The sequence below is a fragment of the Hemiscyllium ocellatum genome, chromosome 14 (genome assembly GCF_020745735.1).
Source record: "Hemiscyllium ocellatum isolate sHemOce1 chromosome 14, sHemOce1.pat.X.cur, whole genome shotgun sequence".
Lineage (NCBI taxonomy): Eukaryota > Metazoa > Chordata > Chondrichthyes > Orectolobiformes > Hemiscylliidae > Hemiscyllium > Hemiscyllium ocellatum.
Window position 1 is genome coordinate 14,030,319 of NC_083414.1, and position 27,097 is coordinate 14,057,415.

The 27,097-nt window shown below is 44.2% G+C and overlaps 1 protein-coding gene across 1 annotated transcript in view; it reads right to left on the reverse strand.

The window, feature by feature from the left end:
* uba1 (ubiquitin-like modifier activating enzyme 1) overlaps nucleotides 1–27,097 on the reverse strand; it is a 290,553-nt gene that overhangs the window by 236,879 nt on the left and 26,577 nt on the right. The window contains exons 9-14 of the mRNA XM_060835388.1: nucleotides 26,391–26,537; nucleotides 25,106–25,282; nucleotides 24,110–24,220; nucleotides 20,011–20,091; nucleotides 18,710–18,865; nucleotides 4,607–4,772 (exon numbers count right to left, since the gene is read on the reverse strand). Of these exons, the coding sequence (XP_060691371.1) occupies nucleotides 4,607–4,772; nucleotides 18,710–18,865; nucleotides 20,011–20,091; nucleotides 24,110–24,220; nucleotides 25,106–25,282; nucleotides 26,391–26,537 (838 nt within the window). The remainder of the gene's footprint in view (nucleotides 1–4,606; nucleotides 4,773–18,709; nucleotides 18,866–20,010; nucleotides 20,092–24,109; nucleotides 24,221–25,105; nucleotides 25,283–26,390; nucleotides 26,538–27,097) is intronic.

A 27,097-nucleotide genomic window follows, 5' to 3' on the forward strand; every position in this document is an offset into this window, starting at 1 on the left:
CTGTGAACATGGGTCAAATTCTATCCTGGTAGCTAGTGGAATCTGAATTCCAATTAGTAATCCTGGAATATAAAGCTAGTTTCAGTAAAGCTGACATCACAACTACTACCAATTATTGTAAAAGGCTCAAAAGTTCTTCAGGGAAGGGTATTTGTCAATATGACCTGGTTTAGTTTAAATGTGATGTGGAGCTCACCTGACGAAGGTGGCGATTTCAAATAAACCTGTTGGACTATAACCCAGTGTCGTGTGACTTCTGACTTAGCCTAAACGTGACTCCAGACTCACAGCAATGTGGTTGACTTTTTTTGCTGTCCTCTGACACTGTCTTAGCAAGTCACTTGGGATGGCCAACGATATCCACTTCTTACAAAAAAGTGAAGCAATGACTCGGAACTCTGCACAGGAATGGAATCGGAAACAGTGACACAGACCTACACATGAAGGTTTCAGAGCAGCTTTGTCAAAGGAGTGGGTTTTACAGTTAGTAAGTAAGGACAGTGCTTAGTTAGGGAATTTCAGAGGTTAGGACCTCAAGACTGAAGGCATAGTAACCAATGGGGGAGGGAAAATCAATTCAGAGACATGTAAAAGGGTGCACAGTTAATCCTGTGTGAAATCGAGGATATTAAAAGCCAGCATTTGGGAGATGGTAGCAAAGATGATCATTTGGCAACAGTACATTGACCCCATGGAAAACCTAAAGCTGTGGGTCTGCCTCAAAACCTAGCTCTGTAATGAAGAGGATTATTATTTATTGATATATTAATTGAACAAAGACATGCTTATCGTGCAGTTTCAACCAGTAAACACGTAGGCAGCAAAAGAGTTTTGCATCAGAGAACAGGCTCCTCTGATTGTAATTGTGATGCCGTTGTATCATCTGAATTGAGCTGCAGGAGTATCTGCAACGATCAGTGTTCCTCAGCTATTCCAGCTCCTTATACTATATCAGCTGCTGTTCTTGATAAAAATTGCTGTTACTATTCTCCTTTAGGTATAGGAAGCAACAAGGCCAGCTTAGCATAGTGTGGGAGTGGAAAACTACTTTCTGATCTAACTAAAAGTGTCTCTTGCAGCTGACAAGATACCATAATGGCACCTTACTAAATAGTCACAGGTAACATTGATATGACAGACATTGTTAGAGTCTTTGAGGAGGACCAGAAATTAGATCTTACTCCTTTGAGATTTGAGATATTCTGTCCATAAGTCCAAATGACATCAACATAGTAAAGTGGTGCTTCAGTATTAAACCTTTCAGACACTTAATCAACCAAGAGACTATAAGTAATCACAGACAAGGCCAATGGTGTATAAGGTAACAGTTCTGAAAGGGCTAGTGCTGAAGACTTCTTTAGGCTCTACCTGATCTGGTGACTAGGGTGAAAAATTAGGACTGTCTGCTCCACATCTTGATCAGGTCAAATGCGTGGTCCCTCACTCCTTGCAGTCTTAGTTATTATATCCAGTTAGTTAATGTAACTAGTACCTATTTGTCATTCAATAAGCTCTAGTTTGTTTTTAAGACGTGCGCCTCTTCCTAAGACTTGGTGATGATTCTTCCTCTTCCACTGTTAACTGAACTGGTTGTTAGATCCAGTATAAAAATGAGAATTGGATGAAGCACACTCTCTCAACGATTGTCTGGTAATAGATTATTTTGCAAAAACAATGTCACAGTGATCAGCATTTGAACTGTTGCTTAAATGGTGGGAGGTCAAAGGTGGAAAAAAAATCCATTTGACACAGAGGATAACAAAATTCAGAAGACAAGGGATATTACCACATTAAGGAAACAACCACTTCATGAATACTCAGCCAGTCAGTAAGAAAAGTTTACAGGACGTGTGAATGGAAACATAGGGTCAAAGCAATTCTCCAGCTTCAGATGTTCACTTCAGAGCTGGTACAATACACAGGAAAGACAGGCTAGTGAAAATGCAATAAGATTAATCACATTTGATAGAGTCCTCAGAGAAAAAGGAGCCTCAGGGATATCACTGATTTCTGGATTGGTTGGGAAGCTTTTTGATCTATGGGAATAAAGTTAAAAAAAATCTTTGTAGACCAGTGGGGAAAAAAAAATTAACAGGACCTGCAACTGATGCAGTTATAAATCAGCAAAATATAAATGACGGCTTTGAAGAGGTTCTAAAGGCTTTCAAAAATTATTTTAATCTGAGAACAATCCTTGGAAGGAGAAGATTTAACAGCAGAGTACAGCATCCAGCATCTGCAGATAACTTATTTAATGACCTCTACAAATTAGTGAAAACAATGACTATGGAGCATCAAAATCAGAATTCATAAAAGACAGGAGCCGTACTGGGGAGACTTTGTCAGAGTTATTACAGTCCAAAGATGTTTTGGCTTTGGAGAAAGTTATTCAAATTGCACTAGAAGCAGACACCAAGATGACTCACAGTCAAATTTTGAGAGAGGAAGGACAATTTACCACAGGAGAACAAATCTACTGTATAAAGATATAAGCACTGAAGGAATTTATGAAATGCGAACACAAAGGCTATGCAAAACAACAAAGGGTAGGAAGAGTCAGTGTAAGTGCTGTGGGACAAAAAGCCTCACAAGCACAATACGTGCCCAGCAATTACAGCAGTGTGCTACATCTCTAAAGCTATAGGTCACTTCCAGAAGATGTGTAGAAGTAGGTACAGTTTCAGAGCAATGAAAAGTGAAATGCTTACTCCAATAAAGGTGACGTAGAATCACCACTATTAGAAATGATAGAACAATTCCTACGGAAAATTGATGACTCAATTGTGAGATGGACAGAAGTTATTTATGTAAATTTACAGCAAGTTAATTTGAAGCTTGATGCAGGGAAGAGTGCGCTGTCCTACTAGATCAAATACCATGGCTAAAGAAACAAAGGTTACAACTGACAGACGCAAAGTGAAGTAACTCTCTGGGTAAAGGTATGCCACAACTCACAAGACAAGAGAAAGAATGTCAAAGTCTGGAAAATGTGTACAGTAATTCACAATCAACACTTCTCACTGCCATTTACAACACTTGGTAGATTAGTTGGAATGTACAAATTGCCTAAGGATCCAGCAAGGTTCCTTCCCCACAACTGCGCTGGCCCCACCCCGTTATGTATATGGAAATTAACTCTGATTTGAATTGTGCCAGAACAGTCTTCTGTGCTGTGAAAGATTATTCACTATTTCAGGAATCTTCGTTTCCACAAATTGTTAAGTGTTGCTATAAAGTTAGGGGGAGGAGGGGGGGTGTTGGATTCAGCCCAATCATTGTGCTGCAACAAAAGTCCAACTAAATTAATAAAGCTTTAAATACCAAATAATGCTAAATATAAAAGTTGCCGTCTTTGCTATTGTTGTGAGAAAGGTTGGAATTTCACAGCCATCAAAAAAAATGTTTAACGTCAGAGGTGAATGTACAATATTGAGACATGCAAAGTTGCCCATTGCTTCATCATAGTGAGGGGTTTTTCAACGTGTAACTTAGCATCTCTCCAGTCAGTATTCTGCAGATGGCGAAAGAGATTATTACACAAGCCCATGTTTCCAGAGAGACAATCTTCTTCAAACTGTGTTTGAGCTTCAGAGGTGGATGAGCAATTCTGTGGTCACTGAGAGTGTACACAAAAAGTAATTCTGACAGAAACATTTGCAGAACAATTTTGAGACTTGCAAAGTTGGTTGCACTCTCATCTCCAGCTTGTGCAGCTTTCTCTCCAATAATTTGTGCCTTTCCTGTACTGAGGGAGGGGTGTCAGATCTACTTTCTGTTTTAGTGAAATGTTAAAGCCAGGTGTCGTTTACCCTCTTGCATGGATGGAAAGATTCCATGGCCAGTCTTACAAAAAAGGGACTGCAGGATAATTGTCTGAGCTAAAATTTATCAGCGTCACCGAAAGTGTTACAATTGTTTATATTGCTCTGTCAAAGCAGCAGCATGGGCATGATGGGCTGAATAGCCATAATGACTCAATAATTGCTGGTCGTACAACCTTTTGGTTTACTTTATCCCTTCACAGAACGTGGATGTTGCTGGCAAGACCAACACTTATCCTTGAATTGAGTGACATATTTGAGCATTTCAGAAGATAGTTAACAGTCAACAACATTGCTGTGTGTTTAGAATCAAATTTAGGGTGGAATCAGCTGAGGGTAGAAAATTTCCTTCTTGAAAGGACTTTTAGTGAACCATATGGGATTTTACAACAATCTGTTGTAGTTGTTTTGCTGACCATTATTGGGACCATTCCAGGTTTATTAATCAAACTCAAAATCCACCAGCTGCTGGATGGGGGTTTGAACCTATAACCCCAGATACATTAGCCTGAGCCTCTGGATTACTGTCCAGTCACATGACTACTATACTACCATCCCCCACCCTTGCTGTACATCAACTAGCTACTGTATTTCTCTGCAAGGAAGTAGTGAACTTGGCTGTAAGTCGGGAAACTCTGAGGTTGCTATTCAATCTTCCTTTCATTTGCAAACCTTGACAAGGTGCAGTAAGGGGAGAAATTCTGCTCATTGAAAACTAATGCCCTGTGTCCTCTTTACACATGGGTCACAATTGGCAGATAACTGTTGTTCATTTAGTCACTTACGCGTTTCCACATTATCCAATGCATTCGCCACTCCATTCAGATTCTCAAAGAAATCCTGGGTGTAGATGTTCTCAGTCTCTGGACCAACACGGTTCTGATGAGCTATGATTTGCAGAGAAGGGTTCATCTTTCTCACTGCCGCTGCAGCTACCTCAGACTTCATTTTCTATCCAGTGTGTAAAAAACAAAGAGTACAGGTCAGACTATATTACTGCTCTTCCATATAAAACACCTATGCTTTGTCAATGATACAATTCTTTCCCCTACCCCCACCAAAACACATTCAAATCAAGGGTTGTGAGAGGACAGTGTGTAGTCAGAGGCATCTGGCACATGGTCAGATGGCGCACTGAACCCATCCCTTCAGAATGTATAAAGTAGAAAAAGGATTAGGTGATTCAGCCTCCTGAGCAGCTGTAAAACCATGGCAGATCTGATAACCCCACTTTGGTGTCTGTTCCCCATAACCTCGACATGCATATCGGTATCAAAGATCTGCTGAGGTCAGTCTTCAATATACTCAATGGCCCAGCCTCCACCTCTCTCTGAGAGTCAATAAGACCATGAGACATAGGAGGAGAGGTAGGCCATTCGGCCCATCAAGTCTGCTCCTCCATTTAATGAGATCAGGCTGATTTGATAATCCTCACTCCACTTGAAACCAATCCAAAGCCAAAATGCCAACTTTGCCTTTTTCTGTGGCTTTAACCCATTCTCCTCCTGACCTGTTGTGAGCAGAGCAAATACACAACTCTTTGGCCTCTTTTACATTAATTTTAGTTAATTACAAAGCCATTGGGGCTGGGACAGAAATCCTGGGCCATGGAGCTGCACAAAGCGTGGACCCCTGACCCCTGACCTAAGCACAGCAGGACCTCCCTCAACCTGAACACGGGGCCCTTTCCCTCCTCGATGCTGAACATGGGGCCCCTCGATCTGGATTAGAGTGGTGCTGGAAAAGCACAGCAGCTCAGGCAGCATCCGAGGAGCAGTAAAATCGATGTTTCGGGCAAAAGCCCTTCATCAGGAATAAAGGCAAAGTGCCTGAAGGGTGGAGAGATAAATGATGTCTGGAGGAAGTGGGAGGATTCGAGGAGAAATTGTTAAGGGTGAGGACCAGTTCAGCCAGGTACGATTCCCTCATATTTACCCCTTCCTTGCCTGTCCTGAGCCCCATTTTGAGTACAATCCTGTGTCATGTATTTTACAACATTTTTCTTGATTTCAAATCTCTCCTCGGCCTTTTCTTTTCCTATCTCTATTAGCCCCTCCAGGCATCCTCTGGTATATCACAAAGATTTTATTTACTGCGCAATTGGGCTTTCATGTTCAACAGTTCGGTTCTGAACTCTGGAATTCCTTTCGCCTTCTCTTCCTCTTTACCCTCTACCTTAGTGACCTGTTCTTATATTTCCTAATGTGGTTTGGTTTTAAACTACATTTGATCGTGTTTCTTGGTAGCACTTTGGGACATTTTAGTAAGTCGAAGGGAATGACGTAACCCACAATTATTGTAAAGTTGCAACTAGCACTCTGATTTGGTAGTGGGTGTGTGGGGCAAGGGAGTGGTGGGGTGTGGGGGCTAGGAGGTGTGAGCTATGTGTTTGAGGGAGTGGGAATGTGAGGGCTGAGGGTGTGGGGGCTGTAGGTGTAGGGGCTGGGATTAGAGGGTGGGTGTTGGAGATGCAGGGGTTATGAACTGGAAGCGGGGGACATTGTTGGTTGGAGATTGTGGTGTCCGATCCCACCTATTTTGGTCTGAGAATTAAATGTAGGCATTTTAAACTGATGTCAGGAAGCATTTGGGGAATGGACATTTGGAACTTTCTCCCTTGATGCTAAGAGTCAATTAAAAACCTCAAAATGGAGATTGATACATTTATTTTGGAAAAAAGGCCCTTGGGGTTACAGATTGATGATTTGTAAGTGGAGTCTATTCAAACAGTGGATCAGGCCATGTTCTTATTCTGAGGTACTCACTCTCTCCAACCCATGAAGAATCTGCAAAACCTCCATCCAAGGTCAGCTCACTCCCAGCATTTACAGCTCAAGAGGTTGCTCATCTTCACCTCTCCAATAAACCTCAGCTGAAACTCTGCTGTCCATAACCCATCCAGCATCAAATTATCTTCACCCATCCAACCCACTGGCCCCTCATGCTGAAGATCTTGCAACTTTAAAAGGCTCTAATGGGGAAAAGCTGTTCCTGCTCTGAAAAGAAAGAGTGAGAGGGCATTGGTTTAAAGAGATCTGCAAACAAAGCTAGAATGACATGAGAAGAAGTGAGAGTCGTTAGGGTTCGGATGTGGTAGAGGAAGGTTCTTTCAACTGAGACATTCAAGAGGGGAACTGGATGATCATTTGGATAGAAATGGCATGCAGGGACATGGGAAAAGGGCAGGCCATTGGCACTAGGAAATAGAACGGATACAGGCACATTGGGCCAAATGGCCTCCTGCCGCACTGTAACTGCTGCCCCTCCCTATCTCTGGGATCTTCCCTGCCCCCACAAACTTAACAGTTCCAAAGAGCAGCCATATTGGACTTGAAATATTATTTCTTTGTTGAGTTACTGAGTTCCTCCATCATTCCTGGTGTTTGTTTCCCCCATACTCTTCCTTGTTCTGTGTCCCTCTGTGCTGCTGTCCAACTGCCCTGCCTATGGTGACCAAATCTTAGCTTCTAGACGCCCCTCTCTCAGCTCCTCCCTCAAGATCTTACTTAAAACCCATCTTCTAGAATGAGCTTTCATTCTTCACATCTCTTCCCTTTTCCCAGGCTATTCCTTCCTGAATATGTTTTAGTTAAATGCTTTGCGAAGTGTTCCTTCATCCAAACCAAACTGCAGTGTGTCTTTGTTTCTGAGCTTCTCCTGTAGGGGAGGTGCTAGTATTTCCTTAAAGCTGGATATTAACAAAATAAAAAGCCTACCACAACAGAGAAACACATACCAAAGACAGAAGAGAAAGCATATGCTTGAAATATTTGCAGAAAAGCTTGGTGCGAGAGCAAAAATTTTGAAAATCAGTGTGTTGAAAAGAAAAGTATTGTCATTAATTAGGTGCCAAGAACCAGCAGAAAACCAAAGCCTCTAAGGATGTGGGAATCGGAAAAAATAGCTGAAGAGTCTTTGCAGTACGTGTGTTTTTAATCAACCTTCAGTTTGAGTTGAGTTTTTAGGGAACACAATCACAGACATCGAGAGGAGAGAGAGAGAAAGAGAATTGGCTTCAGTCAGCCTGGGAAAAATGCACAACTGGTTGGAGGGAGGAAGCTGAACTGGGATTAGTGGGATCGATCCTTTGAAACGCTGCCACATTCAATGTCCAATGCGTGTGCACACTGAGCGACATCAGGCTGCTTGACCGCAGAGGCATCACTGTCAAAGCCCCATTACAGCCACATGTCTGTGCCCATACTCGGCCGAGAGGTACCCATGTTCGGAAACAGGACAGTCTCCGCAGCTCTGACACCCAGCGCAAATTGATCTAGTTTCACCTGCCAGAGGAAACAACCTCTGTGCTTCTATTTAATGTATTTCCTTCATAATTTTATGTGTCTCTCTTGTTGTCAACACCAGACTCACTGAACTAGTGATACGCTGAGTCCATGTCCCTAGGATTCTGTTTTTCTCAGCACACTTAGAGTCAGAAATCCTGTTGATTTGCTTTGAATGTCTTCCAATAATCCTTGAGGAAATCTGCACTCGGAGCATCTTAGTCATTGCAGCAATGCCTTCAGCTGGCTAGACCCGAGCCTCTGGAACCACCTTCAGAATCTCCGTGTCTCTCTAACCTCTTCTTAGACACTCCGTAGATTTCGTATCCTTTGGTCCCTCGTCGTAGCATCTACTGGAGTGACTCGGTGAAGACCTTCCCCAGAATCACAAGACTGTGATGGTGTATGAGGAGACCATTCGGCCCATCATGCCTACTCAGTCCTATCCCCTCGTGCTAATCTCCTGCCTTTTTCCCCACATGCCTGCCCACCATTCCTAACCAAACAATTGTCCAATGCCCCTCTTGAGTGTCTCAACGAAACCCAACTGCCCCACCATTTCCAGGAAATGTATTCCAGATCCCAATAGTTCACTGTGTGAAAAGTTTTTTTTCCTCACATCACCCACTTGTAAATTACTGTAAACTTTGGTGGCTAACTCTCTTGTGAAGCGCCTTCAGATAATTTAGTACAAATAAAGTTTGAATATGAATCATTTTGTAATTGGTGGCTGCCATGCCTTCTATAACTTGCACATTGTGGGCTTTGACTCTTGACCACAGCACCAGGAGAGGGACATAGGGAGTGATGGTTCCTACCTCTCAAGGAAAGGAGAGGCAAAAAACTGGAAAGGTGCTGGAATCTAAGGTAGACAAGCAGGAGGCTGGGGGAACACAGCAAGGCAGGCAGCATCAGGAGGGAGAGGGACACAGCAAGGCAGGCAGCATCAGGAGGGAGAGGGACACAGCAAGGCAGGCAGCATCAGGAGGGTGGGGGAACACAGCAAGGCAGGCAGCATCAGGAGGGTGGGGGAACACAGCAAGGCAGGCAGCATCAGGAGGCTGAGGGAACACAGCACGGCAGGCAGCATCAGGAGGCTGGGAGAACACAGCAAGGCAGGCAGCATCAGGAGGCTGAGGGAACACAGCAAGGCAGGCAGCATCAGGAGGCTGAGGGAACACAGCAAGGCAGGCAGCATCAGGAGGCAGAGGGAACACAGCAAGGCAGGCAGCATCAGGAGGTGGAGAAGTCAACATTTCGGGTGCAACCCTTCTTCAGGACTGGGGGTGGGTGTAAGGGAAACAGCAGATAAAGGGGGTGGGGCGGGTAGAGGGGAGAGTTTTTGTTGGGGAGAGGAGTGGGGTGGTAAGGTGTGGATAGGTGAGTTCAGGTAGAGGGTACGACTTAGTTGGTTGATGGGAGGGACGCATCTCTCTTCCAACCCTTCCTTCCAGTTACCAACCAGATCCATTCCACCTAATTACCAACCAGGTCGTACCCTCTACCTATACACCCACCTCACCACTCTGCCCCTCTCCCCACCCACTACTCCCCCTTTATCTACAGCTCCACCCCCAGTTCTGAAGAAGGGTTATACACGAAATGTCGATCTCTCCACCTCCTGATGCTGCCTGGCTTGCTGTGTTCTTCCAGTCTCTCAACGAAAGAGGGAGAGGAACCATGCTAAATTGCCCATAGTGTTAGGTGCATTAGTAAGGGGTATATGTAGGGTAGGGGAATGAGTCTGGGTGGGGTACTCTTTGGATGGTCAGTGTGGACCCGTTGGGCCGAAGGTCCTGCTTCCACACTGTAGGGAATCTAATCTAATCTAATCTAAGTGTAGGGTGATGGGACATGTTCAGAAACTGTGCTGTCAAACATTGTGAAATTATCTACAGGAGGCTCTGAGCAGCAACTGGATACAGTGCCAGCTGAGTGCTAGATGTAGTTCAGCTGGTAATGCCTCCAAATCTGAATCAGCATGTCTAGTGTTCAGCTCTCACTCAGTGCAATAATCTAGGCTGATGCTATGGTATCAAGAGGTGCTGTCTTTCATAGAATCACTGAATCCCTACAGTGTGAAAGCAGGCCATTCAGCCCATTAAGCCCACACTGCCCCTCCAAAGAGCTTCCCACCCAGACCCAGTCCCCTACCCTAACCCTGCATTTCCCATGGCTAACCCACCTAGCCTGCGCACCCCGAGACACTATGGCCAATACACCTAGCCTGTACATCTTTGGACTGTGGGAGAAAACTGAAGCACCCAGAGGACTCTCACAGAGATTGTGTGCAAACTCCGCACAAACAGCCACCCGTGGGCGGAATCAAACCCAGGTCCCTGGCGCTGTGAGGCAGCAGCGTTAACCACTGAACTATCCTATGGTGAGATGTGTTGGCCACAATTAGGAGTTATCCTACAGCATTACTCAAACAGGAAGTTAAGTTCTCCCTGATGCCCACACACTTATTCCAAACCACTCAAAAGCTGGTCATGACCAATTTGTTGTCTGTGGGAGCGTACTGTGTGCAAATTGGTTGCTGTATTTCCTACAACAGTGACTGCACTTCAAAAGTACTTCAGTGGTGGTTAAACACTTTGGGATGTTAGGTGGGTAGGCAATGGTGCTATACAGATATGTGCTTTTTCTTATCTTCCCGATAAATCTACAGTCACGATCCTGTCTGAAGCAGGAAATGTAACAATCCCAGCCTGGGACTTGTAAACAGTACAAGAGATTTTACAATCCACAGCTGAGCAGAGTGGCAGAGGTCACCATCTCACTGGGTTCCCACAAAGAAGAGCATTATGTTGCAATGGAAAATCTTCATTCAGAGTTTCTTAGGCATTCAGCCAGAGGAGCAGAGGTAGACCATTCAGCCCATCGATTCTGCTCTGCCTCTCAGTGAGACCATAGCTGACCAGATGATCCTCAACTCCACTTTTCCCCATCGCCCTGATTCTCTTACTGATACAAAATCTACTGCAGCTTTGAATATACTTAATGACCCAGTCTTTACGGTAAAGAATCCCACAGATACACTATTCCCGGGAGAAGAAATTCCTCCTCATTTCTGTCGTAACTTTGTATTCCTAGCTCTGTTCAATCACCCCATGATCTCTGTCTGTACTGCACACCAAACAAAGCTTCTCGCGGTACAGGGTTTGTGCAAAAATTGTAGCTCGGTGCTGATTGCCGTGGTTGTGGGTAGGTTCGCTGAGCTGAGATATTGGTTTGCAGATGTCTCGTCCCCTGTCTAGATGTCACCCTCAGTGCTATGGAGCCTCCTGTGAAGCGCTGTTGTACTGTCTCTTCTGGAATCTATTTGGTTTTGTTTCTGTTGCTTCTGGTTGCTCGTTGCAGTGGTCGGTATCCTGGGTCGAGGTCAATGTCTTTATTGATGGAGTCAGTGGGTGTGTGCCAAGCTCCTAAGAAGTCTCTGGCTGAGCTGTGTGTTGTCCCAGTTGAACGTGTGGTTCTGGTCGTCTGTGTGTACGGCTATTAGGGACAGCTGGTCATGGCATTTAGTGGCTAGTTGACATTCATGAATGGGATTGCTAGTTGTCTGCCTGTTTGTCCTATATAGTGTTTTGTGCAGTCTTTGCATGGACTCTTGTACACCATGTTTGTCCTGCACAAAAGACCCTATACCCACCATGTACAAAGCAAACAGAATTCACAAGATTCCATGCAGAGGCTGCACAAAACACAACATATAGACAAACAGACAGACAATTAGTGACCCACATTCATGAACGTCAACGAGCCACTAAATGCCACAACCGAGCCATCCCTAGTATCTAGATACACAGATAAGGGCCACATATCCGACTGGGACAACACAACGATAATTGGACAAGTTAAACAGAGCTCTGCCAGAGAATTCCTAGAGGCTTGGCACTCATCCACAGATTCCATCAACAAACACACTGACCTAGACCCAATATATCGTCCACTACAACAAACAACTGGAACTGACAACTGGAAGCTGCAGGAATGAAACCAAATAGATTCCAGAAGACAGTATAGCAGCACTTCACAGGAGGCTTCAGAGCACTGAGGATGTCACCTAGGCAGGGAACAAAACGTTTGTAAACCGACATCGCAGCTCGGTATTCCTGATGAAGGGCTTTTGCCTGAAACGTCAATTTTACCGCTCCTCGGATGCTGCCTGAACTACTGTGCTTTTCCAGCACCACTCATCCAAAATCTGGTTTCCAGCATCTGCAGTCATTGTTTTTACCTAAACCCACAACAACTGCAACTTTTCACTGTACTTAGGTACATCTGACAATAATACATCAAATCAAATCAACCTAAGTGGATAACCTTTTTCTCTGAGATCCAAACGATCTGACAATTCAATACCTTGAAGCACTAATTTCCCACTTTGCAAAGCAATTGCTGAATTCGTACTGTTTCGTTAATATTTTTTGCAGCAAACCTCTCCCAATAATTCAGGAATTGGGATGACCCAATGATCAGAGTGATTGTTGGAAAGCGTTCACTTAATCAAAAGGATTTTTCAACTGGAGAAGTAATATAGACAATGCTGGGTTATCTGAACGTTAATACAGCAGTGCAGACTTCAAAAGGTCTAATGTAATAGATCCCCCAGCCCTGGACTGTTAACTAAGATATCATTATCCTCGGCTGTCTGGATTGTTGCCAGTACACATTACAAAAACATTGGATTAAAGAAGAGAAGCTTAGCATGGTAAAGCCGTGGGCCCAAGAGAGAGAGAAGGAATGAGATAGAGAGGATTGGAGTGGGAGCGTGTTGGACAGAAGGTGGAGGGGATACTCGAAATGGGGAAGCAAAAAAAAAAAATCAGAAAGTTTTATCCCATTCTCCAACTTTAAGACTGATCACACAAATTAAGCAGTAATTTTCAGATCTTCCCATTCACAGTGGGGGTGCTTGACTGCTAGGAAGGAGAGGCTAGAGAATAAGGTGAACACCCTGCCAACGATCCACGCTCTCTTACAATGGCAGCTTTTCTCAGTGAGAATCACACTGGTTGATTTGATCAGTGAGACGATGCTGCCCCATGGTGGCAAGGACTGTTACTGCAGAGCAAATGGGGTCAAATAATCCATCGGGTATCATGGAATGGCCAAACCACAAAGACATAGTTCCGCCCTTCGGATCAATGCAGTTCTCTCCAAGGGTCACTTGGCTAATCCCATTCTTCTGCCCTATTCTCTGCAAATTCTCTTTCTTATCCAATTTCATTTCGAAAGTCATTGGCTGAATCTGACTCCACAACGCTCTCAAGCAGTGCATTCTAAACTCTTAACTACAAGCTTTTAAAATGCATTTTTCTCGTGTTGCTGTTTGGTTCTTTTGCCCACCTCCTTAGCTCATCTGCCAATGGAAATAATTTCTGTCTAGAACCCACATAATTTTGAGCACCTTATCTCAGCCTTTGAAAACAAACCCCAATTTCTCCAAAATCAACATTACTGAAGCCCCTGACCCCCGGAACCATTCTTGTAGACCTTTCCTCACCCTCTCTGATGCTTTTTAAATTAGTGCAATGTTCAGAATTGGATGGTGCACCCATGTGTCAGTAACCCACTAAAGACAGTTTAATTTGGATAAATGCCAGCTATTACATTTCGGTGAAACAAACAGGGACAGGACTTATACAGGGAAAGGTAGGTGCTTGGGTAGTGCTGTAGAACAGAGAGCGCGAAGTGTTCAAGTACACAATTCTTTGAAGTTTGTGTCACATATAGACAGGGTGGTCAGAAGGTATTTAGCAGGCTTGCCTTCATTGCTCAACACCTTTTACTGCAGGAGCTGAAAGGTTATGTTGAGGCTGTACAGGATGTTGGTGAGGCCTCCTCTGGAATACTGTGCCCGGTTCTAGTCGCCCTGTTACGGGAAGGATATTATTAAGCTGGAGAGGGTTCAGAAGAGATTTACCTGGATGTTGCCGGGAATGGAGGGATTATGTCATAAGGAGAGGCTGGATGGACTGGGACTTTTTTTTCCTACTGGAGGGTAGGAGGTTGAGGGGTGGTCTTAAGAGGTTTATAAAATCCTGAGGGGTTCAAAGAAGGTGAGTGGCAGATGTCTTTTTCCCTAGGGTGGGGAATTTCAAAATTAGCGGCATGTTTTTAAGGTGAGAGGAAGAAGATTTAAAGACAGACATGAAGGACAATTCTTTTCCACAGCGAGTGGTTCATGTTTGGAATGAATGTTCAGAGGAAATGGTGGATGCTACAATGTTTAAAAGACATTTAGTTAAGCACATGAATAGGGAAGGTTCAGAGGGAAATGGGATTAGTTGAGTTTGGGATTACGGTCGGCAGCGATTGTTTGGACTGAATGGTCTGTTTCTGTGCTGTATGTCTCTGGTGACTCTAAGACAGAGATAAGGAAGATGGCTCATCTGTGGAACTCTTTACTGGACAGGGCTGTTGAGACTAGGTCATTAAAGCTAGACAAACCTTTAATCATTAAGGGAATAAAAGGTTATGGGAATAAAGCAGGACAGTGGAGTTGAGGATTATCAGATCTCATTGAATGGTACAGCAGACTCACTGGGCGGAATGGCCTACTGCTCCTGTATCTTATTGATACTACATTGAAGGACGAACCAGCCTTACAAAGGTGCCTCCTAACAACCTTGTATCTGTAGAATTGTGCTGTTTATGTTTTATTGTCTCATCTAGCAGGCCTTATACCATTTTACAGTGTCAGCAAGAAACTGTTGATAGAAAGCAGACTCAGTTGTTGAAGACGGCGATGAAGAATGATGTATTGCCACAGGAGAACAGTAAAATACAGTGAAAAGCTTCTTCAATTTTGCCACAATCCGGTGCCATTTTGAGTAATTTAAGAGCAAGAATCAGTAAGTCGAAAGATAAAGCTCAAAGAGAGTCCGATCAGTCCTGAGCCAGCTCATCATCATCAACAACATCTGCTCTCCCATCACTCTTCTGACTCTGTTGGGGAAGGGAAGCAAGTTGTCTCCTTTGGTTTGCACACACTCACCTCCAAGTCAGAGGTTCTGTGTTCAAGTCCCACTCCACAGTGTCAATCGCAAAAATCAAATCTGGTACACCACTGCAGTACTGAGGAAGTGCCACACTGTCAGATGGGGGCATCTTTCAAATGAGCATTTCAATGAATGGCTCCTTCTGGTGGTCTCTCATGGCACCATTTCAGAGGAGAGCAATGGAGTTATCCTGAGTGTTACTCCTTGTAAATACTGATTCATTGAGCAACATTACCAAAACAGACATAAACTGTATACAGTAAGTGGCAGACCATTAGTAGCATTAAAATACAGAGGGATTCAGGTGTTCAGGTCTACAATTCCCTGAAAATGGCAGGGTGGCTCAGTGGTTAGCATTATTGCCTCACAGCGCCAGGCACTTGGGTTCGATTCCACCCTCGGGTGACTGTCTGTGAGAGTTTCCTCGGGGTGCTCCGGTTTCCTCCCACATTCCAAAGATGTGCAGGTTATGTGAATTGGCCATACTATATTGCCCATAATGTTAGGTGCATTAGTCAGGGGTGAAGTAGGGGAATGGGTCTGGGTGGGTTATTCTTCGGAGTGTTGATGTGGACTTGTTGAGCCAAATGGCCTGTTTCCACACTGTAGGGAATCTAATCTAAAAAAGTGGATAAGGTGGTCAAGAAGGCATATGCCATGCTTGTCTTCATCGACTGGGGCATAGATTATAAAAATCGGAGAGTCACACTGCAGCTTATATTGAACTTAAATTAAGCCACATTTGGAATATTGTGTACAATTCTGGTCGCCACACTACTGGAAGGATGCGGAGGCTTCGGAGAGGGTACAGAAATGGCTTACCAGGATGTTGTCTGGTTTGGAGGGTTTTAGCCATAAGGACAGATTGGACAAACTTTGTTTGTTTTCGCTCAAACATTGGAGGCTGAGGGATAGAAAATTGAAAGACACGAATTGAAGAGTAACAAGAAGATGGAGTACTGGGCTAATGGTCGGATACTTGGTAGTGTGGATGAGCAGAGGGATCTTTGTGTCCATGTACACAGATCTCTGAAAGTTGCCACCCAGGTAAATAGTGCTGTGAAGAAGGCATATGGTGTACTGGCTTTTATTGGTAGAGGAATTGAGTTCCGGAGTCCTGAGGTCATGTTGCAGTTGTATAAGACTCTGGTGCGGCCGCATCTGGAGTATTGTGTGCAGTTTTGGTCGCCATACTATAGGAAGGATGTGGAGGCACTGGAATGGGTGCAGAGGAGGTTTACCAGAATGTTGCCTGGTATGGTAGGAAGATTGTATGAGGAAAGGCTGAGGCACTTGGGGCTGTTTTCATTGGAGAAAAGAAGGTTTAGGGGTGACTTGATAGAGGTGTAGAAGATGATTAGGGGTTTAGGAAGGTTGACCATGAGAACCTTTTTCCACATATGGAGTCAGATATTACGAGGGGGCATAGCTTTAAATTAAGGGGTGGTAGGTATAGGACAGATGTTAGGGGTAGATTCTTTACTCAGCGAGTCGTGAGTTCATGGAATGCCCTGCCAGTAGCAGTGGTGGACTCTCCCTCTTTATGGGCATTTAAACGGGCATTGGATAGGCATATGAAGGAAAGTGGGCTAGTGTAGGTTAGGTGGGCTTGGATCGGTGCAACATCGAGGGCTGAACGGCCTGTACTGCGCTGTATTTTTCTATGTTCGATGTTCTATGAATAGAACAGATAAATAGAACGGATAGTCGGAGCTTTTCCCCTGGGTAGGATGGTCAATTACTGGGTGACAAAGATTTAATGTAAAAAGGGGCAAGTTTAAAGGAGGAGATGTGAGGGGCAGTGTTTTTACACAGATGGAGCTAAGTGCTTAGAATGTACTGCTAGAGGAGGTGGTAGAAGCTGATACAATAGCAAGGTTTAAGAGATATTGCAACAGATGTACATGAATAGGCAGGGAATAGAGGGATATGGATCACATGGAGGTTTAGTTTAGAAAAAGCTTGGTGGGCCGAAGGGCCTGTCGCTGTTCTTTGATAATCTGGACCTCACCATGTTTCTACTTGTAGGAGTTTACTCTTGTACAAATTGGCAGCTATGGTTCCCAAGTTACGACAGTTACATGCCGAGGTCATGAAAGGTGCTATACAAATGCAAATCTTTCTCTCTTTAGAACGGCAATGCAAAATTGCAAAATGCACTGGCAACTGCTCCTGGGGTGTATGTGCAGGAAAAGGCTATCCGGTGTTCTCACATTAACGTTTTGTGGAAATCTGAAGCACGTCCTCAAGGCTTGAGCTTATTTTCCGGGCCCTTGCAGATTTCCTTTAAGGACCAGGAACAAAAAACTTTGAAACTGAATTAAAGTGAAAAGAAAAAAACGTTTCTAAATGGCTCGGGATAGACAAAGGACCGGTGGCCCAGACTGAAGTAAACAACAGGCACTGCTTGGACATACCAATGTTGACTGGGTCAATATTAAAGGCATTAGGGGCCCTCTTGTGGCAGGCAGGTAGTATTGCTACCCCAGACCTACAGACCCAGGTTCAAATCCCACGTGCTCCAGAGGTGTTTAATAACATCTCTAAACAGCTTGATTAGACAAATAGGTTAATAAAAACAAAATGAACAGACGGCATTGTTGCAAAATTTGTAGATTACACACCAAGATAGATGTAGTGGGGTGGTGGACAAAGAAGTGGCAAACAGAATACAATGTGGCAAAGTGTGAAACTATACACTTTGGCAGGAAGAACGGAGGTGTAGACTATTCTCTACAGAGAGAAAGACATTGGAAATCTGAAGCACAAAGGGGTTGAGGAGTTCTAGTTCAGAATTTTGTTGGGGTTAACACACAGATTCAGTTGGCTGTTGGAAAAGCAGATGCAACGTCAGCGTTTATTCCAAGAGGGCTGGAATACAACAGCAGAAATATACGGCTGAGGCTAAATAAGGCTCTGTCAGACCAGATTTGGAATATTTTGGGCCTCATATCTAAGGAAGGATGCGCTGGTGTTGGAGAGATCCACAGAATGGTTCATGAGAATGATCCCGGGGATGAAGGGCTTGTCGTATGAGGTGCATTTGAGGCCTCTGGGGGCCTGTACTTAATGGAGTTTAGAAAGATGATGGGAGAGGTCATTGAAACTTGCAGAATACTAAGAGGCCTGGATAGAGTGGACATGGAGAAGACAATTCCACGAGCAGGGGAGACTAGGACCTGAGGGCACAGCCTCAGTGTGAAGAGATAACGCTTTAGAACGGAGATGAAGAGGAATTTCTTCAGCCAGAGGATGGTGAATCTGTGGAAAACCTTGCTGCTGTGGAATCAAATCATTGACTGTATTTAAGACAGAGATAGAGAGGTTCTTGATTAATAAAGGGATCAAAGGTTATGCGGAGAAAGCGGGAGAATGGGGTTGAGAAACATATCAGCCATGATTGAATGGCGGAGTAGACCAAATGGTTTAATTCTGTTCCTGTATCAAATGGATAATAGATCAGCCACAATCTTATTGAAATGGCAGAGCAGACCTGATGGGCCGAATGGTCTATTTCCTCTTCTACATCTTGTGGTCTAGCTTTTCCTAAATTGACTGGAACAAAGTGGTTATAATGCAAGTTGCTCTGACTCACCGTTACATCGCCAGGTCTGAAGAGAAACTGCCTGTTAAGATTTGATCGTTCAATTGTGTCCATGTCAGTCACTGTGATGCTCCCGCCCTCTCCTGCTCCCAAGCCAATCATGGCAAAGTTCTTCATGAGCTCACATCCAATGGCACCGGCCCCTACCTAGAGCACACCAAGAGTAAAGCAATCCTCAAGGAACAGTCATCACATTAACTATCTATCTATGAGAGGTATGGTGAAAAGCAGCTGAGGGGGATACAAGCCGAATTTATATCATCTCTCATTATTCAATACTGGTTGTTTAATGCTGATTGGCACGTTAGTTTAGAAGGCCAGGTGTAGGGATTGGTTAACTCAGCTGGCTTGTAATGCAGAGTGATACCAACAGGGTGGGTACAACTCCTGCGTCAACTGACGTTACCATGAAGGAGAAAGTGAGGACTGCAGATGCTGGAGGTCAGAGTCGAGCCTCATTTCTGATGAAGGGCTTTTGCCCAAAATGTCGATTCTCTTGTTCCTTGGATGCTGCTGACCTGCTGTGCTTTTCCAGCAACACACTCTTGTTACCATGAAGGCCCTGCTTTCCCAACATTGCTCCTTGCCCAAGGTGTGACTACCCTTAGGGTAAGTTCGCTGCGAATTGTCTCTCCCTAATGAGAGAGTGGAACTATGGTGACCTTTGTTACTGCATGGGAACACAAGACTAACTGGTCAGGCAGACAAGATACATGGCTGGACACACAGTGGTGTCACAGAAGTGTTGATCCACACTTGACCAAGAGCCCAAACTTTATTTTAACCTTTCATGGGATACGGGAGAGTCAGGGGCTAGGCCAGAAGTTATTGCCTGTCACTAATTGCTCTTCAGGAGGTGGTATTGAGTCACCTTATTAAACTGCTATGTGGCGCTAAAGAGGGAGCTCCAGCATTACAACTTCAACAGTGGAGAATGGCAACTAGTTCTAACTGAGGATGTGATGAGACTTGTAGGGGATTTTGTCGATGGAGTTGTTCCAGTGTTTCTGTATGCCTTGTCCTTCTAATTGGGGTTTTGGAAGTTGCTGTTGAAGAGGCCTTGATGAGTTGCTGCAGTGAATCATGTAGATGGTGCACCCTGCTGTGACTGTGCATCAGTGCTGGAGGGGGTGGATGTTTAAAGTCATGGCTGGGGCATTGAAAGTGCTATCCTACGTTGTAACACTATATGAGGGAAGGGCAGAGGTGAAATCACCCACACTGGGCACCAACATTTTTGAGAGAATGGAAGTACTCTGAAAGGAAGGAACCAGATCTCTCCCTCCACTTACCAGGAAGTATTTCTGCATCTTCAGCTTCTCTTGAAATTCAGCTCCGAAGATAGCAATCTGCCCATCGTAACGGCAGCCTCTCTGCAAGGAAGAACAGAACCAGCAGGCCAGTCAGGTTGGTAATGTCAGGGCATGATGGGCCATTGCATGCTGTACTGATTGATTCTCTGTCTAAACCCACTCACAACTCAACTGACAACAAGTCCTGTATTCCAGTACATTGGACAGTAAGCACCATTCCCATTGTCACTTGAGACAATCCCATCGATAGTTTATCAATCCACTTCCACCCATTAACTTCCCAGTCAGATTTATCCCCAATCTTTACCATATAATTGATTTTGGCCAATTAATCTTATTTTTCCCATAATCAACCCAATTATAAACTCTTGATTGTGTTAATGGATTGACTAACAATTACTCCAAAGTTACCTCCTGGTGGATACACATCTATCCCTAGGTCAAGCTTTCACACATTGTATTCACACCTACTGAGATTGCATTAATTGCATCAACCTGTTCTCAGAATCGAGTGTGATCTGCTTGGAATACACTGAACCCAGGGTCACAAAAACAGGGATTACTCAGTCCCTGCTCTGTCTCAGCCAGTGACGCGTCTCAGCTCCATCAGAAGGTCAGGAGGTCAAGTCCCAGTCTGGGGGCCTTGAAGCCATAAACAAACCGGATGCCGCCGAGGGTGTCACTCTCCAGACGAGGCAATGAGAAACCCTCTCGGGTGGACGTGCAAGATCGCAGGGATGTTCTGGCCAGCGTGTGTTGAAACCCCTTTGTGGGATCTTGCTGTGCATACATTGGCTGCCACATGTTCTACATCACAGCAGCAGCACACAACTGGCCATGAGGTTTACTGAGATGATGGAATCCATCACATAGATACAAGTTCTTTTTCCTCTCTGTATTTCTTGATCACTGATCAGCGGCAACCTGATCTGTAAATGCACTTCAATGCAGCCAATTGTGAGAGGGTGCACTTTGGTGGGAATAATAAAAAGGGTCACATATTCCTTTCAAAGCAAAAGTCTTAACAGAGGCCTGGGATCCTCACATGCAAACTACTACAAGTATGTACACCGTATCGAAAACTGTGGTGCTGGAAAAGCATAGCTGGTCAGGCAGTGTCTGAGGAGCAGGAGAGACGACGCTTTGGGCATAAGCTGTTCCTGATGAACGGCTTATTCTCGAAACATCAACTCTCCTGTTCCTCAGATGCTGCCTGACCTGCTGTGCTTTTCCAGCTACACACTTTTCGACTCTGAATCTCCAGCATCTGCACATCTCATTGTAATTTGCAATTGTAAAAACAAAAGAGCAAACTGAGTACAGATTTATTTCTAGGATATTTGATTCAATTGCAGACTCAGAACAACAGACTCTTCGGCCCATTAAGTCTGCAACATCAAAAATATACTGCTGCCTACAATCGTCCAATGCTCCCGCAACTAGGCCCATAGCCTTGAATGTTATGATACTTCTTGTGCTCATCCACTTTTAAAGGTTGTGACGTTTCCTGCCTTAACTACCCTCCCAGGCAAGTGCACACCAGACCCTCGCCACTGTCTGGCTGAAAATAATCCATCCTCAAATCCCCTTCAATTCTCCTGACTTCCATTTTAAAATTATGCCCCCTTTTTACTGACAGGTAAAGCTAACAGGTTATAAACTTGTATAAAACTAGGAGCAGTGAGCACTGTTCCAGCCTCCCTAGTTTAGGCAGTAGTTTAGGTTTAAAAACCATTGACCAAAAAAAACATTTTCACAGAGCAAGTAGCTAGGTTCTGGAAGTGTGGTATAGAGGGTTACATTGAGACATTCAAGGGGGCGTGGGATGATTCTTTATGGGGAAATGGCAAAATATTGGTATTACCTAAAAATGGTCAGACAGCAGGCTTAGACATGATGTGGTAAAAGATCTGTATACCATAACAATTCTGTGACATAAGGATGATAGTGAACTGAGGGGCATAGCCTCAAAATAAGGGGGCACAGATTTAGGACTGAGTTGAGGAGGAAATTGTTCACCCAAAGGGTTGTCAATCTGTGGAATTCCCTGCCCAGTGAAGCAGGTGAGGCTATCTCATTGAACGCTCTTCAGGCAAAGATTATTGAACAGTTTAAAAATTAAGGGTTATGGTGAGCGGGCTGGTAAATGGAGCTGAGTTCATGCAAAGATCAGTCATGATCTTATTGAATGGTGGACCAGGCTGGAGGAGCCAGATGGCTATTCCTGCTCCTGTTTCTTATGTTCTAATGATCTTATGACTTCAAGCCGCAAAAGATGTACAGCACAGACACAGACCTTTCGGTCCAACTCGTCCATGCCGACCAGATATCCCAGCCTAATCTAGTTGCACTTGGCCCACATCCCTCTAACTCTTGCTACGAATATACCCATCCAGATGCCTTTTAAATGTTGCAATTGTACTAGCCTCTACCACTTCATCCGGCGGCTTCCCCTCTCACTCTAAACCTATCCCCTCTATTTTTGGACTCCCCCACCCCAGGGGAAAGACTTTGTCTATTTACTCTACCCATGCCCCTCATGATTTTATAAACTTCTATAAGGTCACCCCTCAGCCTCTGACGCTCCAGTCTATTTTGCCTCTCCCTATAGCTCAGACCCTCCAACCCTGGAACATCCTTGTAAATATTTTCTGAACCCTTTCAAGTTTTACAACATCCTTCCTGTAGGAGGGAGACCAGAATTGCACGCAATATTCCAAAAGTGGCCTAACCAATATCCTATACAGCCACACATGACTTCTCAACTCCTATACTCAATGCTCTGATCAATAAAGGGAAGACAACTAAATGCCTTCTTCACTATCCTATCTACATGAGACTCCACTTTCAAGGAGCTAAGAACCTGCACTCCAAAGTGTCTTTGTTCAGCAACTCTCCCTAGGACCTTACCATTAAATGTATAAATCCTTCCCTGATTTGCCTTTCCAAAATGCAGCACCTCACATTTATCCAAATTAAACTCCATCTGCCACTCCTCAGCCCAATGGCCCATCTGATCAAGATCCTGTTGCACTGTAAGGTAACCTTCTTCACTGTCCACAAAATCCTCAATTTTGATGTCATCTGCAAACTTACTAACTGTACCTCTTATGTTCACATAAAAAAATCATTTATATAAATGACACAAAGTAGAGGATCCAGCACCGATCCTTGTGGCACTTCACTGGTCATAGGCCTCCAGTCTGAAAAGCAACCCTCCACCACCACCCTCAATCTTCTACCTTCGAGCCAGTTCTGTATCCAAATGGCTAGTTCTCCTTGTATTCCACGTGATCTAACCTTGCTAACCAGTCTACCATGAGAAACCTTGTCAAATGTCTTACTAAAGTCCATATAGAACACCTCCACTGGACTGCCGTCATTAATCCTCCTTGTTACTTCTTCAAAAAACTCAGTCAAGTTTGAGAGACATGATTTCCTACACACAAAGCCATGTTGACTATCCAGAATCAGTCCTTGCCTTTCCAAATACATATACATCCTGCACCTCAGGATTCCCTCCAGCAACTTGCCCACCACAGAAGTCAGGCTCATTAGTCTATAGTTCCCTGGCTTTTCCTTACCACCTTTCATAAGTAGTGGTACCAACTTTCAGTCTTCCAGCACCTCACCTGCAACTATTGATGAAACAAGTATCTCAGCAAGAGACCCAGCAATCATTGGCTTCCCACAGAGTTCTCGGGTACACCTGATCAAGTCTGGTGATTTATCCACCTTTATGCAGTTTAAGACAATCCAGCACTTCCTCCTCTGTAATATGGACATTTTTCAAGATGTTACCATCTATTTCCCCACATTCACTATCTTCCATTTATTAAAGAAGAAACGAGATAAATGCATGAAATAGAACAAAACATGTTGATGAGGTTATATGAGGCTGGTGTGGAACATAAATTCTGGTATAAGCCAGTTGGACCAAATGGATTTTGTGGTGTACACTAAGCAATTCTGAAAGCAATGTGTTAATTTACACAAAGCTTCATCGAGATGGGATTGTTAGAGAGAGAGAGAAACGGTGAGGCTGTGGTATGTAGATCAGAATTCTGCTGATACTTACAGGTGCAAAGTTTTCTTCGAATAAAGGGAAATCTTTGTTTTCCTCAGGCAAACACTCGAGTGCATCGAAGTACATCCACTGGTGGAGAGGCATGAACTTCCCCGTACAGGCCTGAAACCACAAATCAGTGCAGAGCTAAGAGGTAGCCGTGACACCACTTGAATCAGCATAGATTCATAGAATCCCTACAGTATGGAAGCTGGCCATTCTGCCCATCGAGTCCACAATGACCTTCTGAAGAGCATCTCAACCAGACCCACCTCCTGCCTACCCTATCCCTGTACCTCTACATTTGATATGGCTAACCTGCCCAGTCTGCGCATCGTAGAACACTATGGGCAATTTACCACGGCCAATCCACTTAACCTAGAAGGGCACCCTTAACTAAGGTTACATACGAATATAAGAACTAGGAGCAGGAGAATGCAATTCATGCATATTCCACCACTCAATGCAATCTTGGCTGATCTCATCTCAGCCTCAACCCCAATCTCCTGCTCACCCTCCATAACCCTTAAATCTATTACTAATTTAAAAACCTGTCTATCTCGTCCTCATAATTATTCAGTGTCCCAGCATCAACCGCATTCTGCAGGAGTGAATTCCACAGAATCATGACCCTTTGAGAGAGTCCCAGTTCTGTATTAACACAGGATAGAAGATGCTTGGAAAACACATTCAAAGTCACGTTGACACTGAAGTCTGTCCCCAGGACTGACAAAACATGGTATACCATGGAGCTTTCAAATCTTTTACAGAGTCAGAGAACGGCCAGTGACCAATGTCCTGAGACTTAGCAACTCTCTGCTGATTCATCCCTCACCACACACCAGCCTTTTAAGAGAAGCCCCATTCCCCATTTTAACATGGCAGCAGTGATGACAGACGATTGTAGGGTATCTAACCTGCTCTTTGCCCCTTTACAATGTGGCTCCAAATCAAATATGGTGGCCTCATGTCACAAAGCGTCTGTATTAGGCTTCACCTCGCTTTTACCTTCATGACTTCCTGTGCAGTGATACCGCCAATAAATGCAGTGATAGGACTCAGGTTGCCCATAGCAACATAGGCCAGTTTTCTCACTAGCTCCTCATCCAAGGGACTTTCGTTTAGAATCGACGGGTCATTCTCACTGAGCTTATTTGCAATAGTCACTAAGACATCTGCATCAGTCTACAAGAGAAATAGGAAGAAATAATAAGTTTTAAATGTTTTAAAGTTTAAGTTTTAAATTTTAAGTTTTAAATTACATACTTATTAAATAATAAGTATGTAATTTTTAACCTTTATTCATCCACATTTTCCTCTTTGAGAGTAACAATTTGGTGGCTAATTGTCTTCAAAGTGAGGGATTTTGCTGAAGGATGGAAAAAAAGTTTCAATAAAAACACAAACTTTATTTGCATTGGCTTCTGGATGTAAGAAAAGATTTGTATTTACATAGCATATTTTACAACCATTGGATGTACCAAAAGCATTTAACCAAAGTCCTACTTAAAATGATTGTCTGTAAATTTGAATCCATCTAGTTCAGATACATGCCATTTGGCCCATCAAGTTTGCACTGACCCTCCAAAGAGCATCCCACCAAGACCCACACCCTTACCCTATAACACTGCATTTTCCCATGGCTCATCCACCTTACACATCCCTGATCACTATGGTGAAATCCACCTAACCAGCACAGCTTTGGTCTATGGGAGGAAACTAGACCAAACCTATGCAGGCACAGGGAGAATGTGCAAATTCCACACCGATAGGGAGGCTGGAATCGAACCTGGGTCCCTGGCACCAGAAGGCAGCAGTGCTAACCACCGAGCCACCACACTGCCAATTTGCGCACGGTGAGCTCGCACAAACAGCAACATGACAATGGCTAGGGAATCCGATGTGGATCAGGCAATAAATATTGGTCAGGACATCAGACAGAACTTCCCTGGTTTTCCTTGAAAATAGCATCACAGGAATGTTTATGTTTACCTGGGTTAAGGTCTCAATCAAAAAACGGCACCTTCGACTTTGCAGCACTCTCACAGTGCAGCGTTGGCATCAAAGTAATATGCTCACATCTTTGGAGTGTGTGTTGAACCTACAAGGTTCTGACTGAGAGGTGAAGGCGCTACCCACTGACCCAGGCTTTGATATCTACACTAGTCTTAACAAAGATTGACATTCATTTCAATAACAGTGTGGAGGAATGTGGTGGACAATAGTAGGATATTATTAAGTCAGGATTACTGTCTGAGGAGCCAATCCACCTCCAGGTCGCAGGCACACTCACCTTTCCCCAGGGTTTGGGGAGCCGGCTATAATCCTTCACGAACTGATGGAGAGCCTGGAAGGCAATATGCAACGTTCCCTGTCTGATTGCTTTCCCAACGTCAGGAACCTGGTATTTTGGCTCCTTCAGTGCCTCCCCAAAGGATTTCTGTGAATGAAGCGGTGAGAGCTAGTGTAAGTAACCGGACTGGCAAGGAAACTCTCGTATTGCGTACAGTCAGTTCTGCTATAACGGGATAGTTCCATTCTCCTGCAATCTTGTGTTAATTGGAAAGAGCACAATAGCAGCACCATTTAAACTAAAAGGGGTCAGAATTGCATTATAATCAACACACTTTAAAACTTTGCGGTTTTGAACGTTCCCCCAATTTGTCAATTGTGTTACAGCGAATTCGCGTTAATGAAGCATGGGTTATAGCAGAACAACCTGTACTTGAGCAGTGGCAAAGTTCACCCAAAAACAGTGCCAACAAAGAAAAGCACAGTGACCTACAACACCAACAGCTGTAACCTCTGCTAAAGCCATGACCAATGAAGCATCAAGTTCCGACATCACTGTCTCTGTGAGGCACCTCAGTCTGCCTCATCAATAGAACATCAAACTTTTCAGAGAACCCCGGGGCTTGGAAGGTTAGATTCTGAGGTGGTGTTGGATGGATTTGTTGGAGTGTGTAGGATCGAGGGGTGATCTAAATGAGCCATTTTCAC